The sequence below is a fragment of the Mycteria americana genome, chromosome 20, assembly GCF_035582795.1.
Source record: "Mycteria americana isolate JAX WOST 10 ecotype Jacksonville Zoo and Gardens chromosome 20, USCA_MyAme_1.0, whole genome shotgun sequence".
Lineage (NCBI taxonomy): Eukaryota > Metazoa > Chordata > Aves > Ciconiiformes > Ciconiidae > Mycteria > Mycteria americana.
In genome coordinates, this window is record NC_134384.1 from 7,022,867 (window position 1) to 7,050,809 (window position 27,943).

Sequence of the window (27,943 nt, forward strand, 5' to 3'; positions counted from 1 at the left end):
CGAGCGCTGCAGGGGCCAGGATGGGGCAGAGCGGGGCCGGCACAGGGCGTCCTTTGCTCCAGGAACCGCCCGAGCCTGGGACTCCCAGAGGAGCTGCTCCTCCCTCCCAGGTTTGGGGGAAAAAAGGAAAAGAAAGCCAAGCTTGCTGCCAAGCCTCATGGATTCTCTTCCTTTTAACCCCAGGAGACCGAAGCCGAGTGTGCGTGTCTCCGTGGCATGGCTGGGTTTTCACCACGGCGCAGCTGGGAGAGGGGAAGCCAGCTGTCGTCCCCGAACCGGAAACCACCCAACTGGACACAGCAGAAATAACCCAAATTGCTCCAAAAAGCCTTTTCACCACCAGATCTTCGCCGCATCCCAGCCTTTCCATTGCAGAAATGCCACCAGCAGGTCAGCTCTGCCGTCTGTGCCCAGCGCTGCCCCATCCCCTCACCCAGCATGACGGCGGTGTCCGTGGCCACCGAGGCAGTGGCTGATGCAGCTCGTCCTGGCAGCCTGGCTCCACCACTGAGCCCCACGAAACCAGGGGGGACGGTGGACACACGGGGGGAAGGGGGGGTCACGGCTCACCTGCGCACCCATCCCCGTGGGGTCCCGGCACACCGTAGTCTAATATGGCTTCTAAAGTTGCTCTGACAGTGAAATGCACCAACGCGACACAGGACGCCGAAGCCACGATGTTGCCGCTACCCGGCCATGGTATAAATGCGACAAGATACAGGAACAAGACACACATGGAAGTCACAGCTGCATCGGTGACGGCTCACCCTCCGCTGGCGGGACTGGCTTGGCATGCTTTGCTTCTTGGCATTATTTTCTTCTTTTACGTTATTTTATTGGGTTTTTTTATTTGGGGGAAAATAATCAGGGCAGTGGAGAGCACTCGAGCAATGAGTTTTGTTCGTCGCCGTCTCTGCCTCGCTGGAGATACGTGGTCAGGACGGAGGTGTCGGCGGTGGCGAGCGGTGAGGCAGGGCGTGCAGCGCCGCGCTCAGCTTTTAACCATGCTGCTACTGCTATGTGGCTGCATCTCATGCACTGTTCATGGTATATACAGCTATGTCTCCATATATTTTTAACTACACACAACTAAGGGGGGGTCAGAGGCAGCGCAGATGGCTTTAATATGTTGGTTATTTTTCCCTTTTTTATTTAAAAAAAAAAAAAAATTATGTATTAAAGTCACAGTTCCCCCCCCCCCCGAGGCTTAAAGAGTCCGAATGGAACCAGCTGGGTGGGACCTCTGCTCCCGGTGAGACCCTGGGCGATGTGGCAGGTCCGGGGGGGGTTGGGGGGGGTGGGGGGTACATGGGGGGGTGCACATGTGGGTGTGCACGTGTGTATGTGTTCAGGTGTGTCTGCACACCTCCGCCTGCTTCCCAAGGAAAGCTGTGGGGCCGTGCACGCTCACAGACCGCCAACAGGAGGATTTTAGTGCTCTTTCCAATTCCTTCTTTTTTAACCCATTTCCACACAAGACAAACGCCCCCCCCCGCCCACCCAGACGGACTCCGAAACGAGACTGATTCAAGAGGCCACATCCTGCCAGTGCCCCCGGCCAAGGGGCATCAGCCGCCCCCAGCTCCCTGTTAATTAAAAGCACCCCGAGATTTCTTCTTCTTTGGCTACACGAGCAGGGCAGGACCTCGTTTGCTGACACTGACACATCCGTTAGGAAAAGGGACTAATTAAACCTGGAGGTGGCCCTGCGGGACCACTTGCTTGATGGCCCACGAAGTCCCTGTTGGCCGGCGTGGCCCCGGTGCCACGTTCACCCAGCCCAGCCGAGCTGCAGCTCCACCAGCCATGCTGGGCCCCGGGCCATGGGCCAAGCACAGCCGAGGTGGTGGTGGAAGTGGTCTTTGGAGGTCTCTGGTTCAACCTCCCCCACCACCATACCGCAGCTTGGCTAACCAAGCCCTGAACCTCCCCCAAGGTCGGAGACGTCCCTCCCTGGGGACCTGTCCCAGGGCTGCACGTCCCTCCAGGGGAAGGGGCTCGTCCCCGTGTCCAACCTGACCCCCCTGAGCTGTGGCTGCCACCAAGTTTCTCATCGTCTCCCCACCTCCAGCCAGGGCTGAGATGCCCTTTGGAAAGTGGGGGCCACAGGGAGCTGCCGAAGCATCCGACGGCACCGGGGAGAGCTCAGCTTTGGCACTTTGTCCCTGGGCTCAGGACACCCTGCACCAAGGTCCCAGCCTGGGCACCGGACCCCCAGAGCAGTGTCCCCGATGCCCAGGGCATCCCCGGCTGCACCCCAGAGCTCTGCTTCTCCACTGCAAGATCCCCTCGCTGAAGATGCAACGCCCTTCGCTGCTTAACTGTGCTGAAATCCCGCAAAACTGAGTCCAGGAAAGCAAAGCGGAGCGGGGAGAACGAGGCTGCTGGGGAGTCGGAGCCGGGACAGGGACACCAGCTCACGTCAGTGCCCCAGTACAGACTGGGCTGAACTGGGCAGAGCTGCTGGACCCTCTCCCAGCTGCAGGGAACAACGTTGCCTTTCCAGCTCAGGCACTTGGTCCTGGCTTGTCCCACGGTGGGAGAGGTGGCCCAGAGAAGCTCTTGCCCACTGTCAGGGACATGGATATGGCTTATACCCCCAAGGGGAGCGGGATGGGGTGGATTCAGCAGCCGACGGCCCGGTGGGGAGCAGCAGCTCATGGGGGTCAGGAGCTTTGGTCCCTTGTTGACCACGGGCTCGCTCTCGCCCTCCCCACCAGCATCACAGCGGTGGGATGCAGCAGTGGGGCTGGAGCTCCCCGTAGCCCCCCAGCTGCCCAGAGGCTGTGCTGGGGTGCCCACGGCGGGGCTCAGCCCTGGGGACACGCGATGGCCTTTGGGGAGGCACCTGGCACCGCTCTGGGGGGCTGCCCCCCTCACATTTGGAAACCTCTCAGCATAAACCTGCCTTGTGGAAGCATCTTGATCTACACGTTTCAACCAAGCATGGTGGGACACACATTGAAATCACCCAGCGCTGTCCTCGCTTGGCCTCTGGGGACAAAAGACGGCTGCCCGGCAGAGGTGCTGGTGGTCCGCACGGCACTGCCATTGCATGCACAGCCCACCATGCTCAGACTGGCCCCTGTGGCTCCAACAGCAACACCAAGGGCTCGGCACCCCACCACCACACCGGCCGCAGCAGGGCCCCGCCATCCCTGCAAACCTTTCACCAGAAACCAAACCTGGAGCTGGCCAGGGGCACTTGGCCATCCTCAGCCTGAAGCCACGGCTCTCACCCTTCCCGGAGGGAGGCAGAGTAGGAGCGGGAGGCACCTGGGTCTCCTGCAGAGGGTCTTCTCCACTGTTTTGATGTCCACACAGCTGCTCATGCCCCAGGCAAGCACAGTGGGTCTGGTCATCTCGCACTGCCAGGCTCCAGTATCCCCTCCGTGCACCGTTCGACAGTTCCCCATGTGAACCCAAGGGAAGGACGGCAGCAGTGGTGCTGCAGGCTGGTGACGTGGCTGCCAGGGAAGGTCCCAGGCATGACGCTGGCTTTGCACCTGGAAGGGATGGCGGGCGGAGGCGATGGGACATGCAGCAGAAGGGAGCGATGCTGAAGAACGAAAAGAACCATCCGTGTCTTTAACCTCTTACCCTGGAAGCTATTGGGACTGTCTGGAAACCCTTCCACAGCCATCAAAGGGTATTTCAGCTTAAAACAGAACAAAAAAACCAAAACCAAACGTTGCATAACTGAGGTATCAGTAGCTCTGGGTCGCTTTGACTGTCAGCAGTGCCGTGCCGCGCTGGCCGGCAGATCTTCCTATTTGTTTTTCCCGAGAGCTGCATCTACTTCTTCCTCTGGCTTCAGCGAGTGCCACTGGGCAATGGGCCGCCGGGGGTTGGCCAGCATGTCGGACCAGTGCCGCAGCTCCGTGCCGGTGGCGTTGCAGCCTGTGAAGATCTTACCGATGGCTTCATTCTTCCCCAGCTTGTCGTAGTCCAGTACAGTGATGACCACCTGCACTTTCTAAAGGAGGAAACCTTCTTTAGAGGGGCAGAAAGGCGCAGCAACCGTGATGGCTCCACGGCCTCCGTGCTGTCCCCAGCCCCAGGACAGCTCGGCAGGGTGCCCCAGGGATCCCCCAAGGCTGAGGCCCGCCGTGGCCTGTTTTGGGGCAGGGTTCCCTCCGTGCCCATAGCTTCCTCCACTTCCTTCCCAGAGGATCCCAGGGTGGCAGAGCCACGGTGGGGGCCCAGCTCATCCTGACGTGGTCACCTGGGAAAGGGCACCAAGGGGTGGTGTGGGGCTCAGCAAGAGCTGCAGGCTACAGGGCTTGACGGGGCTGGGCTGGGGCAAGGCGCACGTGCAGGGGCTAGGGCAGGACGTGGAAGGGCAGAAGGCACCTACCAATGGCCCAAAATGCCCCTAGGACCACCCAGGGTCCCTGCTACACCTGGGGTGAGCACTACAGGGCCAGAAGCAGAGGAAAGCCTCATTCTTGCTGCGAGGTGGGGTTGGGGGTTGCATCTCCCATGGGTGCTGCCCTCAGCATCAGCCCAGGCCCAGGTTGGGACTGGACGTATTTTATGGGTGACCAGACCAGAAGCTCGGCAGGAGCCGCTCAGGCTGGTGGGAAGGCTGGGACATGGGCTTGGGCAGCTGCGGGACTTCTCCCATCACCCACACCCTGCCGGCCTGCCTCCCAGGGAAGTCATCAGACGAACCTGTATCTGCTCAAAGGGGATCTCAAAGCTGAAGGACTCATTGAAGTAGGGGTTCAGGGTCTTCTTCTTGACTGTGGTCTTCTTCTTCTTCAACCTCTTGCCATTCTGCAGCAGGTGGATCTTCACGTAGGGATCTGGGCGGGGCAGGAGGGTGCATCAGCCAGGGAGAAGTCTCAGGACAGGATGGGGTGCACCATGGGGTAAGGAGGCCTCCACAAATAAAAGTGCTCTGAGGTTTCTGGATGGAGGCCAAAGCCAATATTTGGGCTGGAGAGGATGTGTGGGAGCAACTGGCCAAGGGATGGAGCTTTTCTGCATCCTGTGGCTTTCCTTGTAGGAGGGCTGGGGACAGTGGAGTGACACCAGCAGGTGCTGGCCTGTCACCCCTGTTTCTGGAGCAGGACACCCCAGCAATAAAGCTGAACCCTTCCAGCCATGCAGGTACTGCTCTTCTCCTGGTTAAGGCAGGTCTGGAGAGAGCTGAGGACCCCTGGGCAGAGAGCTCAGCCCTGGGATGGAGATGGGAAGACTCTTCTAGCATAAAACATGCCGTTGACTGAGGTTCTCAGCCCCAAGTCGAGGAGGAGCAGGACCAGGAGCATAATGGCAGAGGAGCATTTTCACCACCCAGGTCCTGCAGTGTCCTGGCCCTGGACACAGTGGCAGACCAAATTCGGTATGTCCTTCCTAAGGGTCGGGGGCTAATCCCATCTCCATCTCCCCTCGCCCCCCAGCCAGACCTTGGGCTGCCTCTGATGCAGGAGGTCCCAGGCACTGGAGAGGGCTTCCCCAAGCCCTGCCAGACTGATGGCCCCAGTGTCCTTCCCCAACAAAGGATGCTGAGAGACCCACAGCAGGGCAGGAGGAGGATGCCCATGAGCCAACACCCACCTGAGAGACCCCCGACATCCATCTTCTTCAGGTTCTTGGCCTCTAGGATGCAGACAGTGAGTTTCCCAGCTGTGGGCACGTACCGGAGGGAGATGCAGATATCTCCTAGCTTCTCTGGCTGCCAAGCGGAGCAGGGAGCAGATATCAAAGCCTTGCCAGTGCATCCTACTGCAGTGTTGGGACACGGTCCCACATGCAGGTCCCCCAAATCCTGGTCAACTTTTGATGCAGGCACGAGCTCAAGGGTTCGATCACTTGGGTCTGGGGCAGGCCGGTCCCAGCACAGCATGCAAGGCATTTATAGTCTTCATGTTTCTTACAGAAAGGCTTTTGCATGGGGGAACAACAGGGACAGATCCTGCCCAGCGCTCCTGGCCAGGACATGCATGGCATTCAGGTGGGACCCCACAGCGATTGCCATCCCAAGCACTGTGGGATGGCCCAGAAAGCAGAGCACATCTCGACCCCCCTGGCCAAGGGTTTCATCTGGCCAAGGGCCTTGCGCCGGCCCCACTCTCACCTCCTCTTTCTCGCCACTCTGCAGATCCCGCCACTCCTCGATGGGCTGGCCCAGGTCCACCGTGTTCATGGGCACCTTCACCTCACCAATGATGTCATGCTTGGAGAAGCGATCAAAGTCGTAGATGGCCATCACCAGCGTCTTCCCACCCAGTTCCTGGTAGGGGACCTGCACAAAGAGGGCCACCAGGCTGCAACAGGCTCAGAGGAGCCCAAGCCAGGACCACCAGCTCCCAGCAACGAGGGTCAAAGTACGGGACTGGGACACAGTCAGGGGAAAAGATGGGAGTGGGAGACAAGGTTCCGTGTTGTGGGTAGGAAGGGGCTCACCTTGAACGTGAAGGTCTCATTGAAGGCAGGGTTGAGTGTCTTCTTCTGCACTTTGGTCTCGTACTTTTTCTTCTTGTCAGGGAGCAGGAACACCTTGACATATGGGTCTGAGGTGCCACCCATGTCCAAAGCTGGCAGTTCAGCGGCTTGGAGGATCCCCACTGTCAGCTGGAGCGGGGAGAGGGGTGTCCTCAGCAAGACAGCTCAGCTATGCGCTGCAGATGCCAAGGGCTTGTCTCCAGCCCAACGTGGGGCAGGACTCCCCATGGCACAGCACCCAGCTCCCTTCTCCCTCCTGTGCCACCCAGGTCCAACAGGGAGCCTTCTCCTCTCAAATACCCTTCCTGGGCAAACCCCACTCCCCCATCTCCTCAGCCAAGCCCCAGCCCCTCCATCACCTGGTTCGCTTGGAAATCGTAGTCCAACGAGAACTGCAGCTTGCCCAGGTTCTCTGGCTCCTTCTCCTCCTCCTCGCCTTCCCCCTCCGTCAGACCCATCTCCGCGTCATCATCGTCCTGTTGGTCCTGCAAGGGCAGATGAGGTGCCCAGCTCAGGGGCAGGGTCACAGCCCAGAGTCCTCATCCCCACATCGCTGGGGACCTCCAGCACCCCAACCCTATTGGCTTCTCAACTCCCCCCAGGGTTCTCCCCATGAGGGGCAAGGAGACCCCCCCACACTGGGGACATAAAGCACTGGTAGAGCAGCCCTGGGGTGGCACCGGCTCTGCCCACAACCATGCAGCTGCCAGGAAGCTGGGAAGCCCCCGGGCTGCTTGGTGCTGGTCCAGCTGAGACAGCGTGGGGGCTGCGTGGGGGCTGGGTGGGGGCTGCCTCAGGGTGCTGGAACGCGGGGTCAGCTCCAGTGGAGGGAGGTTTGGTGCTTGGATGGGGGGCTGCAGGCAAGCAACCTACTGCAAAGGGTGCAGGATACTCTACCCCCCAACGCATGCTTGGGGGAGCACTGTAGCCAGTGCTAAGGGCTTAGCAGGGCCATTTTATTAACTTAGTAATAGAGATACAACCTAATTCTCCTATGTCTAAGGCAAAGCCACCCCTCTCCACACCTCTCCAAGCCATGGTCCATGGGTGGGACTCTCGGCCCCTTATCACCTCTCTGATGTGCCCCCAGGTCCCTCATCCCACCCTGGAAGCAGCCGAAGGAGAAGGAGGCTCGTGGTGGCACCTACCGTGGAGGGCGTCCCAGGACGGAGAGGGAACACGCAGACAGGGCAGCAGGGAGGGAGGACGGCGAGAGCAGTGGGAGGGAAGAGAGCCCCGTTACAGAGAGCATCGACAAGGGACCCATGGCGAGGTGGGGAATCGGGGTTTGTACGGCCCCACAGAGCCCCAGGGGATGGCAGCCCTCACCTTCCATCAGGGAATCCCACCCCACATCTCCCACCACCGTGGGGGCATGCAGACGGGCAGGTATGATGGAGCATCTCCACTCAGCGCTCATCTCTCCAGCCCTGCCTGCATGCCCGTGGTGCCCACGTGGCTCTGAAGAGCAGGAACAGATGCCCAAAATCTCCCACCCCCTCCAAATGGCCCTGGGTCAGGGCCATTGAAATGGCCGGGATTGCCCCGAGCCCACTGGTACCAAAGCCTCCTTCCTGCTGGCCCCCCAGGATGGGGAGACGGCCCCAGCTCCACTCCGTGCATGAGCACTTGCCTCTTGAGCATTGGCTTTTTGGGGACGCCAAACTGGTGGGCGTTTTGGCCCAGTGGTCAGCTAAAGGCACAGCTCCATGAAATGAGAGCAACTCAGAGGAAGGCGGGGAGACATAAGGGATTAAATTAACATTTGCTGGTTCAGGTGAAGCATTGGCAGGTCCAGGCCAGCTCGAGCCTGGTCCCATCCGGGCCACTGGGCACTGGAGGAGGACAGTGCTTCTGTCTCAGCTTCAGGCTCATGCCTGCACTGTCCCATCCCAGGATCCTTGTGGCTCCATCCCCCTCTGCTGCCTGAGCTACGAGTGCCCTGACACAGTTCGTAACTCAACCGGAGGGCTCATTCTACAACACCAAGCACAGGACAAGGCCAAGCAGTCCAGAAGGATGTCACCTGGTTGCCCGACTTCATGTCCTTCATGTTCATGGCATTCTTCATGCCTTTGCCCTTCTCCTTCTTGTTCTTCTTCTTCTTGCAGCAGCACTTCTTGCAGATGCAGAAGCAGCAGGTGAGGATCAGGAGTCCAGCTACCACTGCGATGGCAATGAGGGCCCAGGGCGGCACTGTGGGCAAAAGCCAGTATCATCATCAGCCCCACAGCTCCCAGCCCCAGCCACCCCACCGCCTTGTCCCACGTGCTGCACTGGGACCAGAGCGGTGGTGGGGTCATGAAGAGGGTGATACCTGGAAAAGGAGGCAGCTACTTACGGGGGATCTTGTTGAGCTCATTCATGAACTTGTCCCTCAGGTTGGTGAGCATGTCCTCCTTGCCCTCGCCTGGTCCTGTGGCCTCGGTGGAGTTCTCCATCGTGGCCACGGGCATCGTAGTGGCTGTGGCCTCTGGGGCCATCATGGATGCTTGCTTGAACGTCATGGTGGGTCAGGGGCTCCCTGAAACACAACATTGACTTGGTGGTCACCCAGGTCCCTGCAGTCCCCACCCCTCCCCATGCCCAGGCTGTGCCCCTGAGCAGCCGTCTGCACTGAGGACATCACCTGCATTGACAGCAGGGCTACAACAGGGCGCTTGATCTTCTGCTTGAGGGGCGTAGAGCCCAATAGTTACGAAGGACATGAGGGTCCAGACACCTGGATTCCCTCACAAGCGATGGGAAGCCCAGTTGATCCCCATGTTTCCTGACCCCTGACATCTCCAAAGCCACTGGGAGCATCACCCAGCATCACGTCAACGCTAGTGCCAGCTCGGAGCCTCCTGGGGACATTGAGGACACTCCTAGGGGGAGGTTCGCCCAGCGAGGCCCCATGAGATGAGGGAAGGGGTGTTTGCATCCCCAGGAGAGATGAGCAAGGTTGGTTTGGAAAAGCCAGCCCCCCCCCCGCCTCCCCCTTTTCTCAGGCAGGGACCCATCAGGCATCTGCAGACCCAACACATGGCAGCAGCCAGACCTTGCTCTATGCAGGGACCCAGCACTGGTGTGGGTCGGGACTTGCTCCCAAGGATGGGAACGGGAGAGGAGCAGCACATTGCTCTTCCTCCAGCCCCAGGGAGCTTTTGCAGGGCACATTTTGAGGATGGATGAAAGCAGGGAAGAGCCGGCTCTACACAGCCGTGGAGGGCTCAGCACCCTTTCACCATGTCACAGGTACTGTGTCCTGGGTGGCTCGAGGCTCCTGTCCGCCTCCCAACCCCGCAGAGCCCAGCTCCCCCCGCCAGCTCCGCTCCCTGATGGGGCACGGGGAAGGTGCTCGGCTCACTGCCAGGGATGCAGCACTCCCCAGCAGGGTCTGAAGCACCCCCAAAGACAGGGTGCTTGATGATGTGGGTCTTGCAGATGACAGGGTCTTGCAGATGTGGCATTTGCTCCTGCAAGCAAAGTTGGTACAAAGTGCCTCCACAAGCTAGCTCTGGACCCAAAGTGCCTCCACGACCCAGCTCTGGACCCCTCTAACCCAGCAGAAGGCAGGGTTGCAAAGGGAAGATCAGAGCAGGCAAGAAGCCAAGGGCACTAATGGTGTCGGTGGGATTAAGGAAGATGATAAAAGGCTATCCAGTGGGGAAGCAAACAGCCGAGCGGGAGTGCAGATAACCATGGAAGGAGTTTCTGGGGGCATGTGAGCTCTGGCACGGGTGGAACCCCCTTTCCTGCACCCCTTCTCCCCTCTCGGTGAAGCCTCCTCACCCGGAGCATCGTCCCCTGGCACCGGCTGCTCCTCCATCCTTCCCGCAGCAGTGGAAAAGGAGTGTCCTCGCCTCAAAAAGTCGGCCAGAGAGACCCGGGGGTTTCCTGCCCCAAAACGGCTCTGCCGTGCCATCTCCAGCTGCCTCTCAGGTGAATTGTGCACTGCCTTACCCAGCGCTCAGCTCCACAACCGCACACCTCCCTCCTGTGCTGCTGCTCCCGGGGGCTGTGCTGCTGGGGGCCGGGGAGACCCCATGCGAGGCAGAGGCAGCCCCACTCACGGGGAGACGGGCTGATTACGCGACTCCCGCCCCACCAGGGTCTGTGCCATGAGTGCAGGCTTCGCCACCCCAACACCTCTGCTTAGAAAACACTACAGACACCAATGGCAGGGCTGAGGTTTCTCTGGTTGACTTAAAAACCGGGCTGGTGGCAGGTCTTGCTCCTTGGGGGAAGGTCCCCAGCCCCCCACCGGAGCCCCCGTTGCCCCGGCCCCAGGAGCCGATTTGGGCTGCGGCACGACCCCTCCCCGCAGCACCCCAGGGCCCCGGGCTAGCCGGGAACATCACGTCTTGTTTCATCCTTCATCCCTTCCAACAGCAGCACTTGCAGGGGGAATGCAAAACGTTACGGCAAACAGAAAAGCATCCGTCACCGGCACTGCTGGGAGCAGCAGGCCCTCCCTGGCAGCTGCGCTGGGGACAGGGTGGCTGGAGAAACACCTCTGCTGGCTCACGGGTGGGTTCATCCTCTCCTCACACACATAACCGTGCACAGCAAGCTGGGTGACATCCCCAACTGGGAGTAAAACCTGGCGTGACCTCCTTTAGGATCAAGCTCTTGGAGGCAGAGCTGCTGGGATCCATCCCGGCCAGGCAGAGGAAAGACCTGCGGTAAATAACCCTTCTGCAGGAGCTCTAGGGCTATTTTTTATCTGGTTTGGGGGCTTTCTGGGGGGGCCTTCCTGGATTTTGAAACCCTGTATGTGTTTTCCACAGCCACATGTATCAGAAACTCACTTGAAAAGTGCAAGGGGTGACTCTTGGTGGTGCAGTTTGTCCGGGAGGGCTGGGAGCTCCCAGCCCAGCACTAAACACCCATTTGTTATTGCAAATGCACCAAATCGGAGGCCAAATTGCAACAGCAAAGGCAACGCTCAGCTGGAAAACACCGCTGGTGCCCACTGACAGAGGTTTTGCAGACACTTTTTTGCAAGCCCACGCCACCCCTGAGCATCTCCGAGAGTTGCTCCAATAGCCAGACCCTGCAGTCAGACCGCTATGGGATGCACCAATGACTCCTTTTCCCGTGTTTTTAATGAGCTCGGCATCTTCCTGATGCCAAAAAAGTTTCATGAGAGGCAGGAGGCAAAACGAGCAAACCCCAACGACACAGTTTTGGTTGAGCTTGTGCTTTAGGGGACGTGGGCCAGGAATTTTGGTTGCTTGAGCTTGTCAACCCGCAACTTGGCCAGGACACAAGAAGGGCCAGAAAAAGCCATCCCTGTGAGTCCCACAGCTCCCGTCCCCCCGCGTCGGGGCAGGAGGGTGGCAGAGGATCAGTGCTCGCACTTGCACAGCACAGCAGCAAGGAGATGGAGACATCTCCTTGTCACACAGGGCATGAAGATGGTTGGATGAGACCAGCCAAGACACCAACATCTCGATTTCTTCCCAGAAGCTCTTTCAAGCCTCCCAGGTTTCTCTTGCAGTCACCCCCACGTCCCAGCCCCAAAGGTTTTGGGCGGATGGTGAGGTCCAGTCCTGCTCTGTGCCCACAGCAGATGAAGGACTTTGATGGCATCAGAAGGGACTCATCCAGGGGTGACTCATCTTGACCTGGTACATCCTGCAGCACAGCTAAGGAGGATGCTCGGGGCTGTCTCCGTGGTGTGGGCCAGGTCCCCAGAGGCCACCGCAGGGTCCCTCCAGCCAAGGCAATGCCAAGTCCCTGCCTGATCTCAGGCTTCATGTACAGGACATGGTAATTCAGAGGATGCAACCACCAAGGTCCCAGACCTCAGGAGCATCCCTCCTCCCCGGGCTGCAGCTCTAAGACCAGCGCGGACCACCATCACCAGCTCCTCCTGTGGATTTATCCATCTGGGACATCTGTGGAGGTCAAACTGCTTGGACCTGCTCCACATGGAGCCCCCCAAACATGCTGAGCATCTAAGAGTCTCTCCATGCTCCACCAGCTCCTTCTCCTGCCCTTGGACCTCGGGCACGGCCACCTTCATGCCCCATGGAGTGCCTGCAACCGCCGCAAACACCAGAATCAGCATCACACGGCCACGATGCGGCAGCCAACTCCCCAAACTTGGCGGCAGATGGTGCTGGGGGGCTGGAGCAAGAGGCTGGAGGTGCCCCACAGCGACCATGTACTGCCCCAGGGTGAATCAGGAGCTGCTGTATTTAACCCCCACCCCACTGAGGGTTATTTAATGCAGAGGACTACAAAGGCTCCCCAAAGCTTTCCAGCAGCCGAGGACACCTGGCCTTCTTTCATTTTTGTCACTTGTCTGCTGGAGTCACTGTTGGTGCTGGCAGCTCAGCATCCCAAGGGCCAGGCAGCACTGGGCGGCACTGGGAGCTGCGGGCATCCTTGCAAGGTGGCCCGCTGGGAAGAAGGGGTTGCCTCGGTGCCCCTTTTTATGGGGTGACAGGGATGGGGTCGGGATGCTGTCCCCTGCTTGCCACATAGCCGGCAGCTCCCCGTAGCCCCGCTACAATCTCACAGCTTTTCATCCCATAAAACCACCCCTTGGACGGGGTTTTTACCCTCGTGGGGCAGCCAGAGCATTTCCAAGCGGGGCTTTTGCTGCAAGAAGAGGGTTTTTTTGCCCCATCACGGTGCTGGGGTTTGCTAGGAGGAAAGCAAAGCTGTCGGAGGAGCCGCAGGCAGGCGAGCAGATGCTGCCTGGGGCAGTCTGGACGCCTTCCAGCTCGCTGCAGGTGAGGCAGCGTTTTTGCAACGCTGGCTCCCCGACCTGACCTGTATTTCTGTGCCAACGGCAATCTCTGCCAAAGCGGGACGGGGCAAGCTCTGCAGGCAGCTGGGTTTGGGAAGAAGAAAAAGGCCGGGCAGGGCTGAGCACCCACGGTGGCGGATGCTGCTGCCTGCCCTCACCCCAAGCAACGGCACCCAAGAGCTGCAAGGCAGCGGCTTTGCAGGGGCCCCGGGCACAGGGCAATGCCCCTCTCCTGCCCCCCAGGTGCCGGATCCTGCACCCCACGTCTGGGGCAGGTTGAGTCCCTGCACCCACAGACACAGGGCAGGGCGGTCCAGGCCCCCGACGCCCTGCAAGCTTCCATGGGTGCACAGCAAGGACGGGGGTGCAAAGGAAGGGTGCGAGTGGGGTGTGCAGTGCCACGGGGTGGGGGACCCCAGAGGAGCACCCTGCCACGACGCAGCTCGTGGCACCCACTCTGCACCCAAATGTGTGGTACAGGGTGGGCAGCACCCAGCACGGGGCACCCGGCCAAGCCAACCCCCCTCCAGCACCCACGTCCTCGGGCACCCAGCGCAGCGCTGCCCTCCGGGGTGCGGGGGCTCCCGGTGCCGCAGGCTTGGGGCCGCGGCAGCCCCGCTGCAGCGCTCTGCAGCACGACAAGGCGCAGGCTGCGATTGCCATGCTGCTCACATCCCGCTGCACGTGCCGCCCCGGCCCAGCGGAGCGACGGTCCCCGGGATGGGGCAGCGTGGCAGGGGCACAGCGAGGGGCGCAGGGTGCTGAGCACCTGCAGCAGGGTGTGTGCTTCGGCCCACGTGTGTGTGCACACGTGTGCAAGTGCTTGTGCATAGGGAGGGATGCAAACGCTGGGGCAGCGTGCATGCACATGCGCGAGTGTGTAGGTATGGGGTGTGCGTGTGTGCAAATGTCTGTGCACAGGGTGTGCATGCATGTCCGTGCACACGTGCAAATGCTTGCGCATGGGATAGGCAAGCATGTGTGAGCGTATGCACACTTCTGCAAGTGCTTGTGCAGTGTGCAAGCATGTGTGTGCGAGTGCTTGTGCACAGGGTATGCGCATGTGTGTGGGTAGAAGTGCTTGTGCACAGGCGGTGCATGCATGTGTGTGCGTGCAAGTGCTGACAGGTGTGTGCACGTGGCCATACACGCGTATGAGCACATCTGCTCACGGATGTGTCGGGGTGCAAGTGCTCGTGCATGCGTGCAGCACTCGTGGCTTTGCAAGCACTCATGCACGTGGGTGTGTGTGTACCCACATGGGTGTGTGCACGCCAGTGCCCGCAGTCTGTGTAAAAGCTTGCACGTAGATATGTTTACGCACGTCCTCTGCATGCCAGCATGCGTGTGCACAGCTGCTCGTGGGTCATGTTTGCACATGTGTGGATGTGTGTGCACGTGTGCATGCTGCTGGAAGGGGACAGTGCGCAACGCATGGAGCACCTGCACATTTGTGTGCCTGCACGTGCACATTTACTGTGCAAAGCCCTGCACGTTGGGGGGGCATCGAGACAGCGTGTCCCCCCTCTCAGTGCCACCGCAAGCAGCTGCTGATTGATTTCTGGAAATAATCTGGAGTGCAATAAGGAAAAACCCTCCCAGCAGGTGCAGGAGCCCTGGGCGACACAGGGGGACGAGCTGCAGAGGGGACGAGCTGCAGCGCAGGTGCTTGGCCAGAGGAAACGCTGCTTTGGGGGTTATTTGGAGGGTTTTAGGGTGCTGCCCAGGGCTGGGGGGTTGCAGGCAGCATCAGGCCTCCCTGCAGTGGCTATTTTTGAACAGGGCATACTAATTAGCATCATTAATTGCTCCATCACCTGCCCCGGCAGCCTGTGTGCTCACTGGGTGCTGGTGGAGCTGGGGACTGGGGGGAAACTGAGGCACAGGAGGGGCTGGGGGGGCACAGGCTCATAGGGACCCTGTTGCTACCCCCGGCCTGGGTCCCCTGGAGCCCCATGGGATGCTGCAGCCCCCGCCACAGGGATGGGGGGGCTGATCCTGCCACCCACGTGAGGGGCCAGGGCTGGGCAGTGTGGGGCAGGATGTGGGGTGTCTTGGGGCAGGTGTGGGGCAGGGCCCTGGGGGGCAGCCAGGGTGCAGTGTGTGGGGCAGGAAGGCAGGCTGTGGGGCAGCGTATGGGGCAGGAAGAGCAGGCAGTGGGGCAGTGTGTCCTTGGGCACGTCCCCTCTCTGCCACCGCCTCACCCGGTGTCCTGTCACATCCCCTGTCCCCCACCACAGCCGGTGCGGATGCAAGCAGGGCAGCCCAACCCCTCGGCCGCGGGTGTGAAGCCGCTCCCAGCCCCACGGAGCAAATTCCCGGGCAGAAGGGCCCATCCCAGCACCCTGACCCTGTCCCAGCACCCTGACCCTGCCCGATGCCAGGCCAGGCCACCCTGGTGCTGCCGGGAGGGTACTGGGGCGGCTGAGTGGTGCAGGGGCCTCGGCCAGCGGCACTGCAATGCAGTCCTGCTCGGGCTCTGCTTGCCTTTTTTTTTTTTTTTCTTTTGCAATTTTTCTTTTTTTTTTTTTCCCCTCCTTTTTGCAAGCTGCGGCAGCCACTGGTGGGGCTGGGGCGGCTGTCGGAGCCCTCCTGGCTGGAGGTGGGAAGGGAGCTCGACCCCCCCCCACTATCACTGCTGTCCCCCGAAACACCGCTCAGCCACCCCTGCCGAGGACATTCGCTGCGATTCCTCCAGTGCTTGAAGTTTTCTCTTTATTCCTCCTGCAAAACTGCACCGGTTTGGAGCTGCCCCCACCATCTCTCCACCAAGACCACAGTGTCTTAAGGACATAAATAAATAAAGACGGTTATAAATAACCATTTCTATCAGTCCTTGGCCCAAGAACAAGCATGGGTTAAGGCACCATTAATAAATACCGCCTGGGAAGGGGAGTGTGCTGGCTGGGAAGGGTTTCTCACCACCCCCCGTCCTGCTCACCCCTGGGGACCCCCCGGCTCCTCCCCGGGGAGCAGCACCCCTCAGTGGATGCTGATGGGTATGGTAGGACCCACCCCGCACCCTCCAAAACAGCCGGGAGCTCCCCACAGAGCAGGACAGGGTGGGCTTCGCCCAGGCGGTTGCTGTGGAGACCCCACCTGCCGGCTGGTGGGGAAGGACCCCCCTGCGGCGCATCACCCATGCACCCCAATTACACTGCCCCTGCGGCGCGTGGTCCCCGCAGCCCCCCCAGGTGCTGCCCCCAGACCCCCTGGCATTATCCTGCAGCACCTTGCTCTGGACCCCCAACGCGTGACCCCTGCACCCCACGGTGCATTACCCCGAGCGCCCCAGCGCATCACCCCCACGCTGCATTTCCCCCCAGAGCCCCCTGCACCCTGCAGTGCAGTACCCCAAATCCACCGCTGCAGCACCCCCACATCCCACAGGACATTATCCCGTGCCCCATCCCACAGCTTCCCAGACCCCCTAACGCATCACCCCACGCCCCCCAATACATGCCCCCTGCACCCCACGGTGCATTACCCTGTATCCCCCAATGCATTGCCCCCCAGCTGCAAACATCTGGCCTAGAAGGAGCCACCAGGTCCCATCTCCAGCACAGCCCCCCCAGGGGCTGTATCCAGCAAACCCCCCTCCGGGCTCATCCCCCATCACTGCCAAAATCCAGCCCTGAGCCCCCCCCCATTAAAGCCCTTACAAGCCGCACTGAGTCCAAAACGAGCCCTCTGGCTCCATCGCCCTCGCAGGGGCTCTGCTGATTTACCCCGGGGGGAGCTGGCTCCAGCTCAACCGCGCTCCAAAGGGACGAGCCCCGCTCCCCCGTTTACAGGCAGCCAGGGTAATTAAAGGCCGGGCTGGGTTTCGTTTGCCAGCAGCACCCCGAGGCCTGGTGGAATGGCAATTCCAGGCTGGAGCCGGGGATCCCCTCTCCATCCATCCCCAGGGCAGTTCCTGTACTGGGAAAAGCAGTTTTAACCCCAGAAAATCCCTTTCACAAACCCTTCATCCCTCCTCCTCCTCCTGCAAAAGGCTCCGTCCCAGAGAGCCCCCGGGCTGCTGCAAGCCAAAAAAAGGGGGATTTGGGGTTTCCCCAATGAAGGTCCCTTTGGCAGAGCATGGCGGGTACCCGCTGCCCCGGGCAGGGGCTCCTCCGCCTCCGCACCCACCGACGGGACAGGACGGGAGATGGATGGAGAGGGGAGTTGACAGGCCAGAATTCATCGGTTGGGGTGGGGGGTTTTTGGGGGCTATGCAGGGAGAAGCGGGGTGTGTGGATGAGCAATGGGGCGTCTTCACCCACCAGCAAAATCACCGGTTACACAAACAGGCTGGTTAAAATGGGGAAAACAGCAAGGTTTGCACTATTAAAAAAAGAAAAAAAAAAACATTTGATCACCACGATTGCCCACCCAGGGGCCTTGGGACCCCTCTCCTCCAGCCCCGCTGCTGCGCTCCTGCCCTCGTCAGCCGAGATGTTGCACAAAGGACCAGACCCAGGAAGGGAATGTGGGGACGTATGGAAGGAGCGGGATGTCCCTGGCCACAGCAGCACCCAGGCAAGCTCAGCACTCCCCAGGGGGGTGGGGGATTTTGGGGGATCCAGCTGCTGGAAACCCCCCCGCTTCTCCGCGGGGGTGGCTTTGGCAGCCGAAACCTCTCCCCGCTGGGGAGGTGAAGCCCGCTGTGATGACGGAGGGCAGAAAGTAGCAACAAATCAAGATTAATGAGGCTGAGGCAGCAATTAGCTCTGGCAGAGCGCCGGGCCAGGCTGTGGGCAGGCAGGTAAGGGGGGGCCGACCCCCAGCTCTCCCAGCCCAGGGTGCTGGGTGCTGGCTTGTCATGGGGAGACCCCAGTCTGGGGGGGAAGCTCGTTAGCTAACGAAGGGCTGCTGCCATCATGGGCCCAGAGCAATGAGTTATTGCTCCTTTACCGGATGGCAAAGCTGGGGCTGCGGCACCTGTTAAGTCCACAGGCTGTAAGTCGTCCCGCTGGGATGGAGACATGGGGACCCCCCAGCCCTCCATGAACAGCAGCTTTGGGGCCCCAAAACCTGCACCGCCCTGTTCCAGTGCTTGGGCTTGGATGACCAGTAATGAAACTCCCAAACTGGTCCCAAAGGGGAGCCCCCTCCCACAGCAATGTCGGCAGGAAGCCTGAGCACTACAGAGCCAGCACGTTCCTGCGATGCATCCTGGGGGCAAGCACGGATTTCGGGGTAGACCAGAGATATTTGGCAGTGACCCAGCCAGATCTTGATGCCGGCAGCTCTTTTACTCCTGGGAATAGCAGCACAAGGGGCGGGGGGGGGCGATCCCTTCTCTGCCGGACCCATAGATGTGATGACTGAGTGTCCCTCCGGCCTTTCACACAAATGAAGACCCCCCAGCACTCCCATGGTTTTGGGATGGGTGCCAGACACGGAGGGGACATGCCGGGCCAGAGTTTCAGCTCGCAGCAATGAGATAGGAGAGTCCAATTAAGACAAAAACATGACTTGGCTTCTAATGGTCATTTAATTAACAGAGAATTTCTGGCAAAGGATGTGCAGAGGCATGGGGAGACCGAGGGATCAGGGAGGAGGGAGAGGAGGGGGAGCTGGGGAGGGGGACGCTGCAGGACCCCCAGTGCGCTTTCCCCCTGGGACCCCCACCCACCCGCACCCCCTGACATACAGTGCTGAGGGCAAGGGGAGTTTCTGCTCCTCCAGGCCCACACTTTTCAAAGAAGGATATTTATACCCGGCTGGGAAACAGGAGCCGGCAGCAGGACAGGCAAGGGGGTGTGATGGAGCGAGGATGCTCCGGTAGTGGCAAGTGGCACCACGGGACGTGAGCTGCTGAGACATCACCCATGGAGAGACGCGTTCCCCTGGTCCCCCACCTGAGCACGAGCAGACGCCGTTGGCCAGACCCCCCCAGGCTCTCTGGCCCTCACAGCCCCGAACGGCGCAATGCTGTCTGCCCGCCGAGGGAAACCGAGGCACGGTGCAGGGCAGCAGCACCTTCAAAGAGAAACTCCACGAGCAGGGCTGAGCCGTGCCAGCACAGGCGTGAACTGCATCATCCCTCCCAGCTCAGAGCCATGCCGGGACCCTGCCGCTCTGCCACTGCCTGGGCTAGTGACGCAGCCGCCAGCGCCCCACCGGGACCCACGGTGCTGCTCACCGTCCTGCCGGCCAGACTCAGACAGTATCTCCGATGGGGACCAGAACCAGCTTGCACCCTCCCTCCGTGCTGAGGCACACTCCGCTCACTGCCTCTCATCACCAGCCGGCACCCAGCTCGTCTAATTAAAAATAATGACGTGCTGGGGCTCGGCAGCCCTGACCGCAGGCCCTTCCTGGGAGATGAGTAATTCGGGGGGGGGGCCACCACGCCAGAGAATTACACGATGTCTGTAAAAATTTGATGAGGTGCGCCTGGCTGGCAGCGAGCACATCTCCTGCACGTCCTCACAGCCCCGCTCTGCCGCGGGGTCACATCCAGGGTCCCCACCCTCGCCCCAAGCTGGAGCACTGGGGACGGACACTGCAAATACGGGCAAGGCCAGGGACCCTGTGCAGGGACCCTGTGGCGAGCTCCTGCCTCGCTGCCCCACGTGCCAGGATCCAGGCTCCTCACTTGAGGAAGGGGACCCAGCCCTGGGCTCATGGAGGAGATCTTGCAAAATAAAAAAATTAAAAAATAAATGCAAGGACTGCTGGTTTCAGAGGCTGGCACCTGGCTTTGATAGAGGACCTGCTCTCATGTCACAGCAGCTGCATTATTTACAGCAAAACCAAGAGACGTCTAACAGTTAAATGCAGTCTTAAAGGTAGCCTTCATCCATCATTCAGATACCAGATTAATGGCTTCTGATGTTCAGAAGTCAAAAGCAGTAGCTCCTGCTGCCAGAAGGCTGTGCCAAGCGCTGCCACAGCTCCCACCGTCCTGGATGCACCGGCTGGACAGCTAAAGGTCAATGCACCCACGGGGCTGGGCATGCAACGAGCTGGGGAGGGGGCAATCCCATCCTGCCCCCCCTGCTCGGCTCCCGAGCATCTCCCCCTGCAGCAGCATCACCCCAGCCCGGTGCCTGCCTGGCAGCCAGGCTCTCTGACAGGTATCGGGGTCCCCCTCGGCACTGGCGGGTGCTCCCCAAAGCATTGCGCCCACCTGGGGCTGCTTGCGGAGCCACCGGGTTTGTCCCTACCCAGGGACACCTCCCTGCACGGGGACTGCCACTGGCACCCAGCGGGGCCAGGGTGCCGGGCCAGACAGCGCAGGGGTTTTCTGTGCCTTTGCCTCTAAAATCAGGACAGCACCGAGGTGAAACGGGGGCAGAGGCGAGCGACAGCACCTGATGCCTGCACCTGCTTCAGCGGAGAGGGGGGGCCCACAGCCAGGCGCTCAGAGCCTTGCCTGGCACCCATGGGTGCTGCTCCCCAAGCCCACCTTTCCCAGGGGGGTCAGGCCCCGACTATCCCTCGCTGCCGGCGTCGCTGCTGCCTCAGCGGCAAAGGAAGGACACGAGGCAGCTGAAACTGGGGCTGGTGCCAGGGCTCCCGCGGGAGCCGGGGCAGGCGCTGCGGCAGCCGCTCCCCACCGAGCCAACCGGCGTTTCAGTGCCAGCAGCAAAGGGGCCGGTGAGCACCTTCTCCCCCCTCCCTGCTACGGCTCTCGGCTTTCCACTTTCATCCAGCACTGTTGCAACACTTCGGAGACCCCACGGAAGGCAGCCACCTTGATAATTAGCTGGGAAGCAAATGAGAGATTGTGCCAAGGTGCCTGCTTATACAGCCACGGAGCTTGGCACTGGCAGAGGTCAAGGTTCCCCTTGCCTCAGGCATGCCAGGAGCAGCCCACGGCCTCTCCAGCCCCCAGTGTGGTGGCACGAATGCGGTCCTGTGCCAAGGAGGGGACGGGCCACCCACGTCCTTCCTACCCACGGGGAGGCTGCAGGGGCTGCAGGGCACCACTTGCCATCAGCACATCATCCACAGGATTTCGGCATGTGGCACGTGCCACCACGGCACCCATGGAAAAGGCATCTGGAGATGCTGGAGAGCATGGTCCCCTAAGCTGTGGGGACACAGCCATCCACGAGGACACCAGAGTATCCCATATGGCACCGGCCACCGCAGCCGAGCCCCAGCAAACCGCTGGGCTCACCCCAACCACAGCCAGCACAGGTAGCCCACCCTTGGCGCGCAGAGCTGCGAATGGCCAAAAAAGCCTCCCAAAAAAAAGCGAACGAGCGCTGCCAGCGCCCAGCCCGCTCCCCAGCACCAGTGATGCTGTGGCAGCCGTGCCTTTCTCCACCAGTGAGACCAGCGCAGCTAAATAGGGCAACAGAAGGCGATGGGCTGAGTTATTCTGGCACTTCAAAGGCACCACACAGCCGAGAGCGCCCGAATGCTGCCTGCCCGGGTCGGCACTGCTCTGCCTGCAACGCTGCCCTGCTGCCAGCACTCCCCGGCAATGGCCCCATGCAACAGCGATGGCACCTGATCAATATGGGGGGAGAAAAAAGAAGCCAGACAAGCTCCTGGGGAAGAGCCAGAAGCTGCTCCAGGCGAGAGCTGAGACGAGGTGGATCAATTTGAGACGGGAGGCAGGGAGCGCACGCCCCATGCTGCTCCTGAGCTAAATGAACATGGGCTAAGCGAGCAGACATGAGCCACGAGGTGCCGTTTCCAGGGGTGAGGCTCCACGTGCCCGTCGGGCTGCAGCCCCCAATGAGATCTCCAAAGCACCCAGCCAAGCACAAGGCGGTGATGGGCTGGTGTTAGCAATCCAGAAAACCAGCTCCCAGCCCCAGGGAGCCCCCAGTGATGCTCGACCTTCAGCACCTCTCTCCTCCCCGCCAGCCGTGGCGCAGTCCCCAGGGACCAGCTGCCTCCAGGAGCGATGCTGGCAGCTGCTTGCCCAGCTACAAGGCACAGAGAGGCCCCGAGGCAGAGTACAGCCCTGTGTCCTTGGGGCCACCCATCCTGGCAGCATTTGGGCTGAGAAAGGGGACAGCAGAGGCACAACAATGACAGCATCGGTGGGGATGCAGCGCCATGCCAGCCCAGGAGGATTTAATTGTGGCATGAAGCACCGCCAAGGCCAGGACACTGGGAACTGACTCCCATGGATAAACGTGCAGATGGAGAAAAGCCACCGTGAGAGCCGGGAGCCCAGCCTGGGCGATGGGCACGGCCCCCCATACACCGCAGGGGGTCCTCTGCTCCTCCACGGCCCCTCCAAGCTGCATCCCTATGTTGCTCCAGGTGTTTTGGGAGCACAAGCACAACGACACACGCTTTCAGGGCTGCACAGAGGAGCTGCTCCGCTGGTGCATCCCGAGGAAGGCTAGTCTACCTCCCGGAATAACCCAGAGAGCCCAGCTGCCTGGGGAGCTGCAAAGCACCCCGGCTCCCAGTGTCCAGCACCCGCTGGTGAACCGGCGCCAGCAGCCACTGTCCCTTCCGAGGGTCCCCCGCAGCCAGGGCCACCAGACCAGGATGGTCTCCATCAGGCTCTCATGCAGCACAAACCAGTGGCTGAGCCTGGCACGGCCACACCGCAGTTCATTGCGGCACAAGGCAGCGGCTGCATGAGGCTGCCGGCAGTGATGCAGGGCTCGTGCGTGGGCAGCAGCAGGCACACACCAGCGCCTTCACCCCAGGCACTAACCCGGCTCTCCCTGGGCTTCAGTCCCCAGAGAAAACCCCGGAACTCCCCTGGGAGCAGAGGGAGACAGCGTCAGAGCCCCACAGGGCATCCATGTGCTTGTAAATCCATGCACGGCACTGAAATTTGGGGTTGTTTTCCCCCTTGAATCCTCTGCTCAAGGCCAATGGGAGCAGCGGTGCTGCCTCAGGGATCCCCAGTCCCCAGAGCCCTCTGTCACAGTCACGTCCCCAGGGACATCCCTGTCCCAAAGGAGGAGGCGGGAATTGTCTCCCCTGGCATGCCGCGACGTTGCCAAGCAGTTGGGAGGCTGGTCCCAGCTCTGGGGGTTTTGGCAGAATCACTTTGGTGTGAGGCATCGCAGCAGGTTCACGGGCAGCAAGGGATGCCTCGACCCACACCAGCACTGCCGTAGCGTCGGTTGCCGGATCACCTCTGCCAACCCCAAACCAGCCTGCATCTCAGGCATCCCTGCTACCCGCAGAACTCACCCATCCCCGTGGCTTCAGCTCAGCCCTGGAGCAGGTCCCTGGGCCCCCCAGCAGTGGGATTATCCCCCCCAAGCCACCTCCAGTTCAGCAGGGGCTCAGACAGGCCCGGGGGTTGGATGTGCCCGAGCGCAGCACCACATCTGCCCCCAGCACCCTCCTGCACCACAAGCACCCACTTTGCTCCCTGCTTCCCTGTATCCCTTAGGGACGCACCAGCCTAGAGCCCACATCTGCTGCACCCTTGCAGGGCTGGGAAGGGCCAGGGAGCAAGAAATACCCCAGATTAATTAAAACACACCAGCCTTCCTTAAGATGCACGACATGAAGGATGCCCCAACGGCACCAGGCGTCCCTTCCAGGCAGGTGGGGCTGCAGATGCCCAACTGCCAGTGGTCAGCAATGATGGATTTGGTGCAGTCAGACAATCGTCTGCACCGAGAGAGCAGGCTGTGGGGCCAATTCGGCATAGCCCTGTACCGCCACGCTCACCCCTCAGCACCGCTCCGCTCCTCCCCGGAGCCAGCTACAGTTCCCCCCTGCCAAAGCCCTGGCAGAGGGGCTGAAGCACCGGCAGAGCCACCCCGGGGTGACAAGGAGCTCTGCCAGCCCCCAGCCCCACTGTCAGACTGGCATCGGTATCCAGAGGCACCGCAATTCCTCCTCCAGGCACCAGAGCAGATTAAACATCACTCGACTTCCAGCACGCAGGGAGCAATGGAGTGGGTGGCCCCACCGGGACGTGGCAGCCCCTGAGCTCCGGCAGGGGACACTGGGATCCCGCACCCCAGGGCTGGCAGGGATGGGCCAGTGCCAGCACAGGGCCGGCACCATCCCCAGCTGTAGGACTATGCCGGTACAGGGCATCTCGGATTCCAGCCGCACGCTGCCTAATTTATGGTTTAATTAATAAATGGGGAATTATGCTGAGTTTATCCAATACTTTTGGACGCGTGATGTTATCAAAATCCCATTACTGACGAAGGAAGGCATGAAGAGCAAAATTAGCTTTGGCATCTGAAACACTTCAGTCGATGCGATAACACAATTATTAGGGCTAATAATCAAAGAGCACTTTGGGGAATGTGGGCTCCAGCGGGAGCTGAGCCGAGGGCAGCCGCAACCCAGCACTGGGACAAGGCGGGGAACAGCCGGGCTTTCACCCGGGAGGAAAAGGCTGACCACAGCCAAGGGCAAAAGCATTTTGCCAGACTGCACTTAATGGCAGCTCCGGATATTGGCACAGGCAAAGTGGCTGCCAGGCTGAGGAGGAGCATGGCTGGGCACAGCGCCGAGCTCCACTGCAGGGGGTAGTGAAGAGGGAAAGAAAAAAACAAAAAAATAGAAGATTTGAAAACAAGCGGGCACTGGGTCCCGTCTATTTGCTTCAGGCATCGATCCTGCTGGAGGACATCACGGCTGCCAGCTCACAGCTCTCCTGCACAGCCCCGAGAAGGAGAAACTCAAGTCATAATTAGGAGCTGCAGTCATCCGGCTCCGGGAGCTGGGGCTTTGCCAAAACCACCGCGAGCTCGAGGAAGGGCCCACTCCCACCCCTCGGGGGCTGAGCAGGAGTCCCAGCTCGCTTCGGTGGCCTTTAGCTCAAGCCCAGTGTCTGTCCCCGAGGCTCATGGAACAGGAGGCAGCTCCCCCAGGAGCGGCCAGCAGCAAATGCTACCTCTGTGCCATCCCACCGCGCACAGCGGGCACGGCTTCATGCGGGCAACTCACTGGCAGAAAGGCAGCTGATTTGCAACCCCCTGCCCCAGCCATATATATAAGGATATACACATATATACATAAGGATATATATGTACATATTCATATGTCCTCCCTCCTCCCGCGACTCCGGGCGGCACCGGGCGCTGCGTGGCAGAAGGGTGCAGAGCCAGGGCTGCCAGCGGCAATGCAGTGCATCCGATAGTGGCTCACTGCTACTGCTATCGCCAGGCTAACAGGCAGCGAGGGACATGTCCTTGCCCTGCAGAATCGGGGGCACTGGGGCTTCGGGCTGGCTCCCAGCAAACGGGACACTGGCACTCGCCACGGAGGGTTGGGAGAGCCGGGCTTGGTGCTGGGTGATCGGGCAAGGTCAGACCTGCTTCTGCGCTTCAGCCAGATGCAAGAACGGGACAGGGCATCGCTCCGAGAGGGGTTGGGGGGGTCTTTTACTGGATGGTGCTTCTCCCGAGCAGCACAGGTGACATCCCACTGTCACTGCTGGCCTCAATGACCTTGGGTGCCTCACCTCCCCAGTGCCCTGTGCTCCCCTGGGACACAGACCACCACAAGCCACGCTTCCTCCCACCAAGACCCTCCAGCCAAAAGCACCCAAGGGCAGCAAAGGTGCAGAGCACCGGCTGCCCCAAGGGTGCCCTGGGGCTCCGGCAGCCTCTGGCAGCCCCCGGCAGCGTGCGGCCAAGGCGCTGCGCTAGCGAGGAATAATGCAGCAGGCAGGAGACGACTCCTGCCGGTGGCTGCGCTTCTGTACAGCGTGCACAGGAGTGACATAGCTGCAGCAGCACCTCGGCGCACAATAAATGAGAGCCTTCGCTCCAGGACTGAAGTTTTCACTGCTGCAGAGGAGCAGGCGGGGAGTCCTTCAGCGCCCTGCGGCTGCCACAGCGCAGGGGGACTTTGCTGCTGGACAACCTGCAGCGGGTCACATCCTGCAGCGGGTGACATCCCGCAGCATCTGCTGCCCCAGCCACTCTCACCTGGAGGACAGGGGAGTGCCGCACCAAGGAGCACCCGGTGCAGAGGGATGCACAGAGGCACTGGCACAGTTGGGGACCATGAAGCGATGTGTGACACAGGCGCGTGTCCCCCCTACCCGTGCCACAGTCACCTTGCAATATTGCCTGTCCCCTGCGCAATTTGCAGAGCTCTTTCGGAATCACTCCCGCCCCTCTTTAAAAGTAGGCTGCAGGGAGCAGCGAGGTGCTGAGCACAGCTCCGACGCAGCTGTGGGTGCAAAGGCTGCGGCACCCCGGTGCTGATGCCCCCAGCTCTGGGGTGAGCCCCTCCTCGCCGCTGCACCCCGATGGCACGCAGCAAGTGCGAGAAGTGAAGGAGGATCCCAGAGCTTGCTGCAACCGCGGTGGGGAAATTCAGTCCGGAGAAGGGACTGGCTAGAGCTGGCTCCCAGCCAGGCCGCTACGGAGGAGCCACCGGTGCAGCGGGGCCTGCGGCCACCCACGGCCAGAGCCATGCCGCTTCCACTGCTTTCCAGCGCCGGGGCACGTTCCCTGCACCGCCCTGGGGACAGCCCTGTGCCCCGGCCACCCCCCAGGGCCAGACCCCCAAGGGCACCCGCGGTCGGGCGCGTGCACGGATGCGGAGCTGGAGCAGCCCTCGGCGCCCGGAGGGCACCTTTGACCCGGCGGCTCGGCTCTGCACCCCCGGGGTGGCCCCGCATCCCCGGGGGGTCCCATGCCCTCCGGGGTGCCCCACGCCCCTGGATGCCCCCCGCCAGCTCCGCAGCCCCCTGCACCAGCGGCTGCACCCTCCTCCACCCCAGCAGGCTCTGCCCTCAGCTGCCTTCGGGGCGCAGCACCCCACGGGCAGCCCCGGGACAGCGGGCACCGCGGGGAGCCGGGAACCGTGCCCGGGGAGGGGACCCCGGGGAAAGCGCCGGCCCCCGCCCCGCTCCCGGTAGCGGGACACGGCGGGGAGGTCGCCACTGGCCGGGCCAGGCCGGACACCGCCGCGCCCACCCCACCCGGGGACGGTCGCACCTCGGGCAGCGGCCCCGGGAACGGCTCCGGGACGGACTCGGCGGGGGCGCGGGCGGCCCCGTCCCACAGAGCCCGCACCGCTGCGGCAGCGGGGAGAAACTTCGGCGGGAGTGCGGGCGGACACTTACCAGCCGGAGCGGCGGCGGGGAGCGGTGCGGGCGGTGCAGCGCGGGGCGGCGGGACCGGCGCGGACGCTGCGGCAGCCCCGGCCCCTCCGGGCTCGCGTGCGGCGGCTCCGCGCAGATCCGCCCACCGCCGGGAGGCCCCGCCCACGGACCGGCCCCCAGACCTGGCCCGCGCCACGCCCTCCGCGGGGGGGGGGGGTTGCCCGCGGCTCGTGCAGGCGCGGCCCCGCCCACAGGGGTCTCCCCACACCCTCACCTCAGGGCGGGCACCTCACAATGGTCACCTCACACCTGTCACCCCTCATCGTGGTGACCTCACACCGGTCACCTCACAATGGTCACCTCACACCCATCACCTCACAATGGTCACCTCACACCTGTCGCCTCAGACAGATCTCACAATGGTCACCTCACACCTGTCACCCCTCATTGCGGTGACCTCACACTGGTCACCTCACAATGGTCACCTTACACCCATCGCCTCACAATGGTCACCTCACACCTGTCACCACTCATCGGGGTGACCTCACACTGGTCACCTCACAATAGTCACCTCACACTGGTCACCTTGCACCTGTCACCTCAGACAGATCTCACAATGGTCACCTCACACCTGTCACCCCTCATCAAGGTGACCTCACACTGGTCACCTCACACCTGTCACCCCTCATCAAGGTGACCTCACACTGGTCACCTCACACCTGTCACCTCACAATGGTCACCTCACAATGGTCACCTCACACCCATCACCTCACAATGTCCACCTCACAACT

The 27,943-nt window shown here is 61.4% G+C and overlaps 1 protein-coding gene across 2 annotated transcripts; it reads right to left on the reverse strand.

Annotated features, from left to right (window-relative positions):
* Positions 1 to 1,155: 1,155 nt before the first annotated feature.
* On the reverse strand, positions 1,156 to 27,293 carry SYT2 (synaptotagmin 2). Of its 2 annotated transcripts, none has more exons than XM_075521673.1 (9): positions 27,174 to 27,293; positions 8,795 to 8,977; positions 8,480 to 8,649; positions 6,813 to 6,929; positions 6,415 to 6,582; positions 6,086 to 6,253; positions 5,566 to 5,683; positions 4,675 to 4,808; positions 1,156 to 3,976 (listed from the first exon to the last, which is right to left on the reverse strand). In XM_075521673.1, exons 2-9 carry the CDS (start codon positions 8,958 to 8,960, stop codon positions 3,770 to 3,772), a joined length of 1,248 nt encoding a protein of 415 aa, XP_075377788.1. In that variant the 5' UTR covers positions 8,961 to 8,977; positions 27,174 to 27,293; the 3' UTR covers positions 1,156 to 3,769. The 2 variants fall into 2 exon arrangements, with proteins under 2 accessions (XP_075377788.1, XP_075377787.1); XM_075521672.1 differs by having other exon boundaries at positions 6,813 to 6,938.
* Between the last annotated feature and the right edge of the window lie 650 nt (positions 27,294 to 27,943).

Excerpts from the sequence above, each read along its gene's own strand:
- SYT2 (XM_075521672.1), bottom strand. The coding sequence starts at position 8,960 with ATGACGTTCAAGCAAGCATCCATGATGGCCCCAGAGGCCACAGCCACT. Across the intron at positions 6,939-8,479 it reads ACATGAAGTCGGGCAACCAG|GACCAACAGGACGATGATGA; the intron begins GTGACATCCTTC and ends CTGCCCTTGCAG. Across the intron at positions 6,254-6,414 it reads ATGAGACCTTCACGTTCAAG|GTCCCCTACCAGGAACTGGG; the intron begins GTGAGCCCCTTC and ends CTCTTTGTGCAG.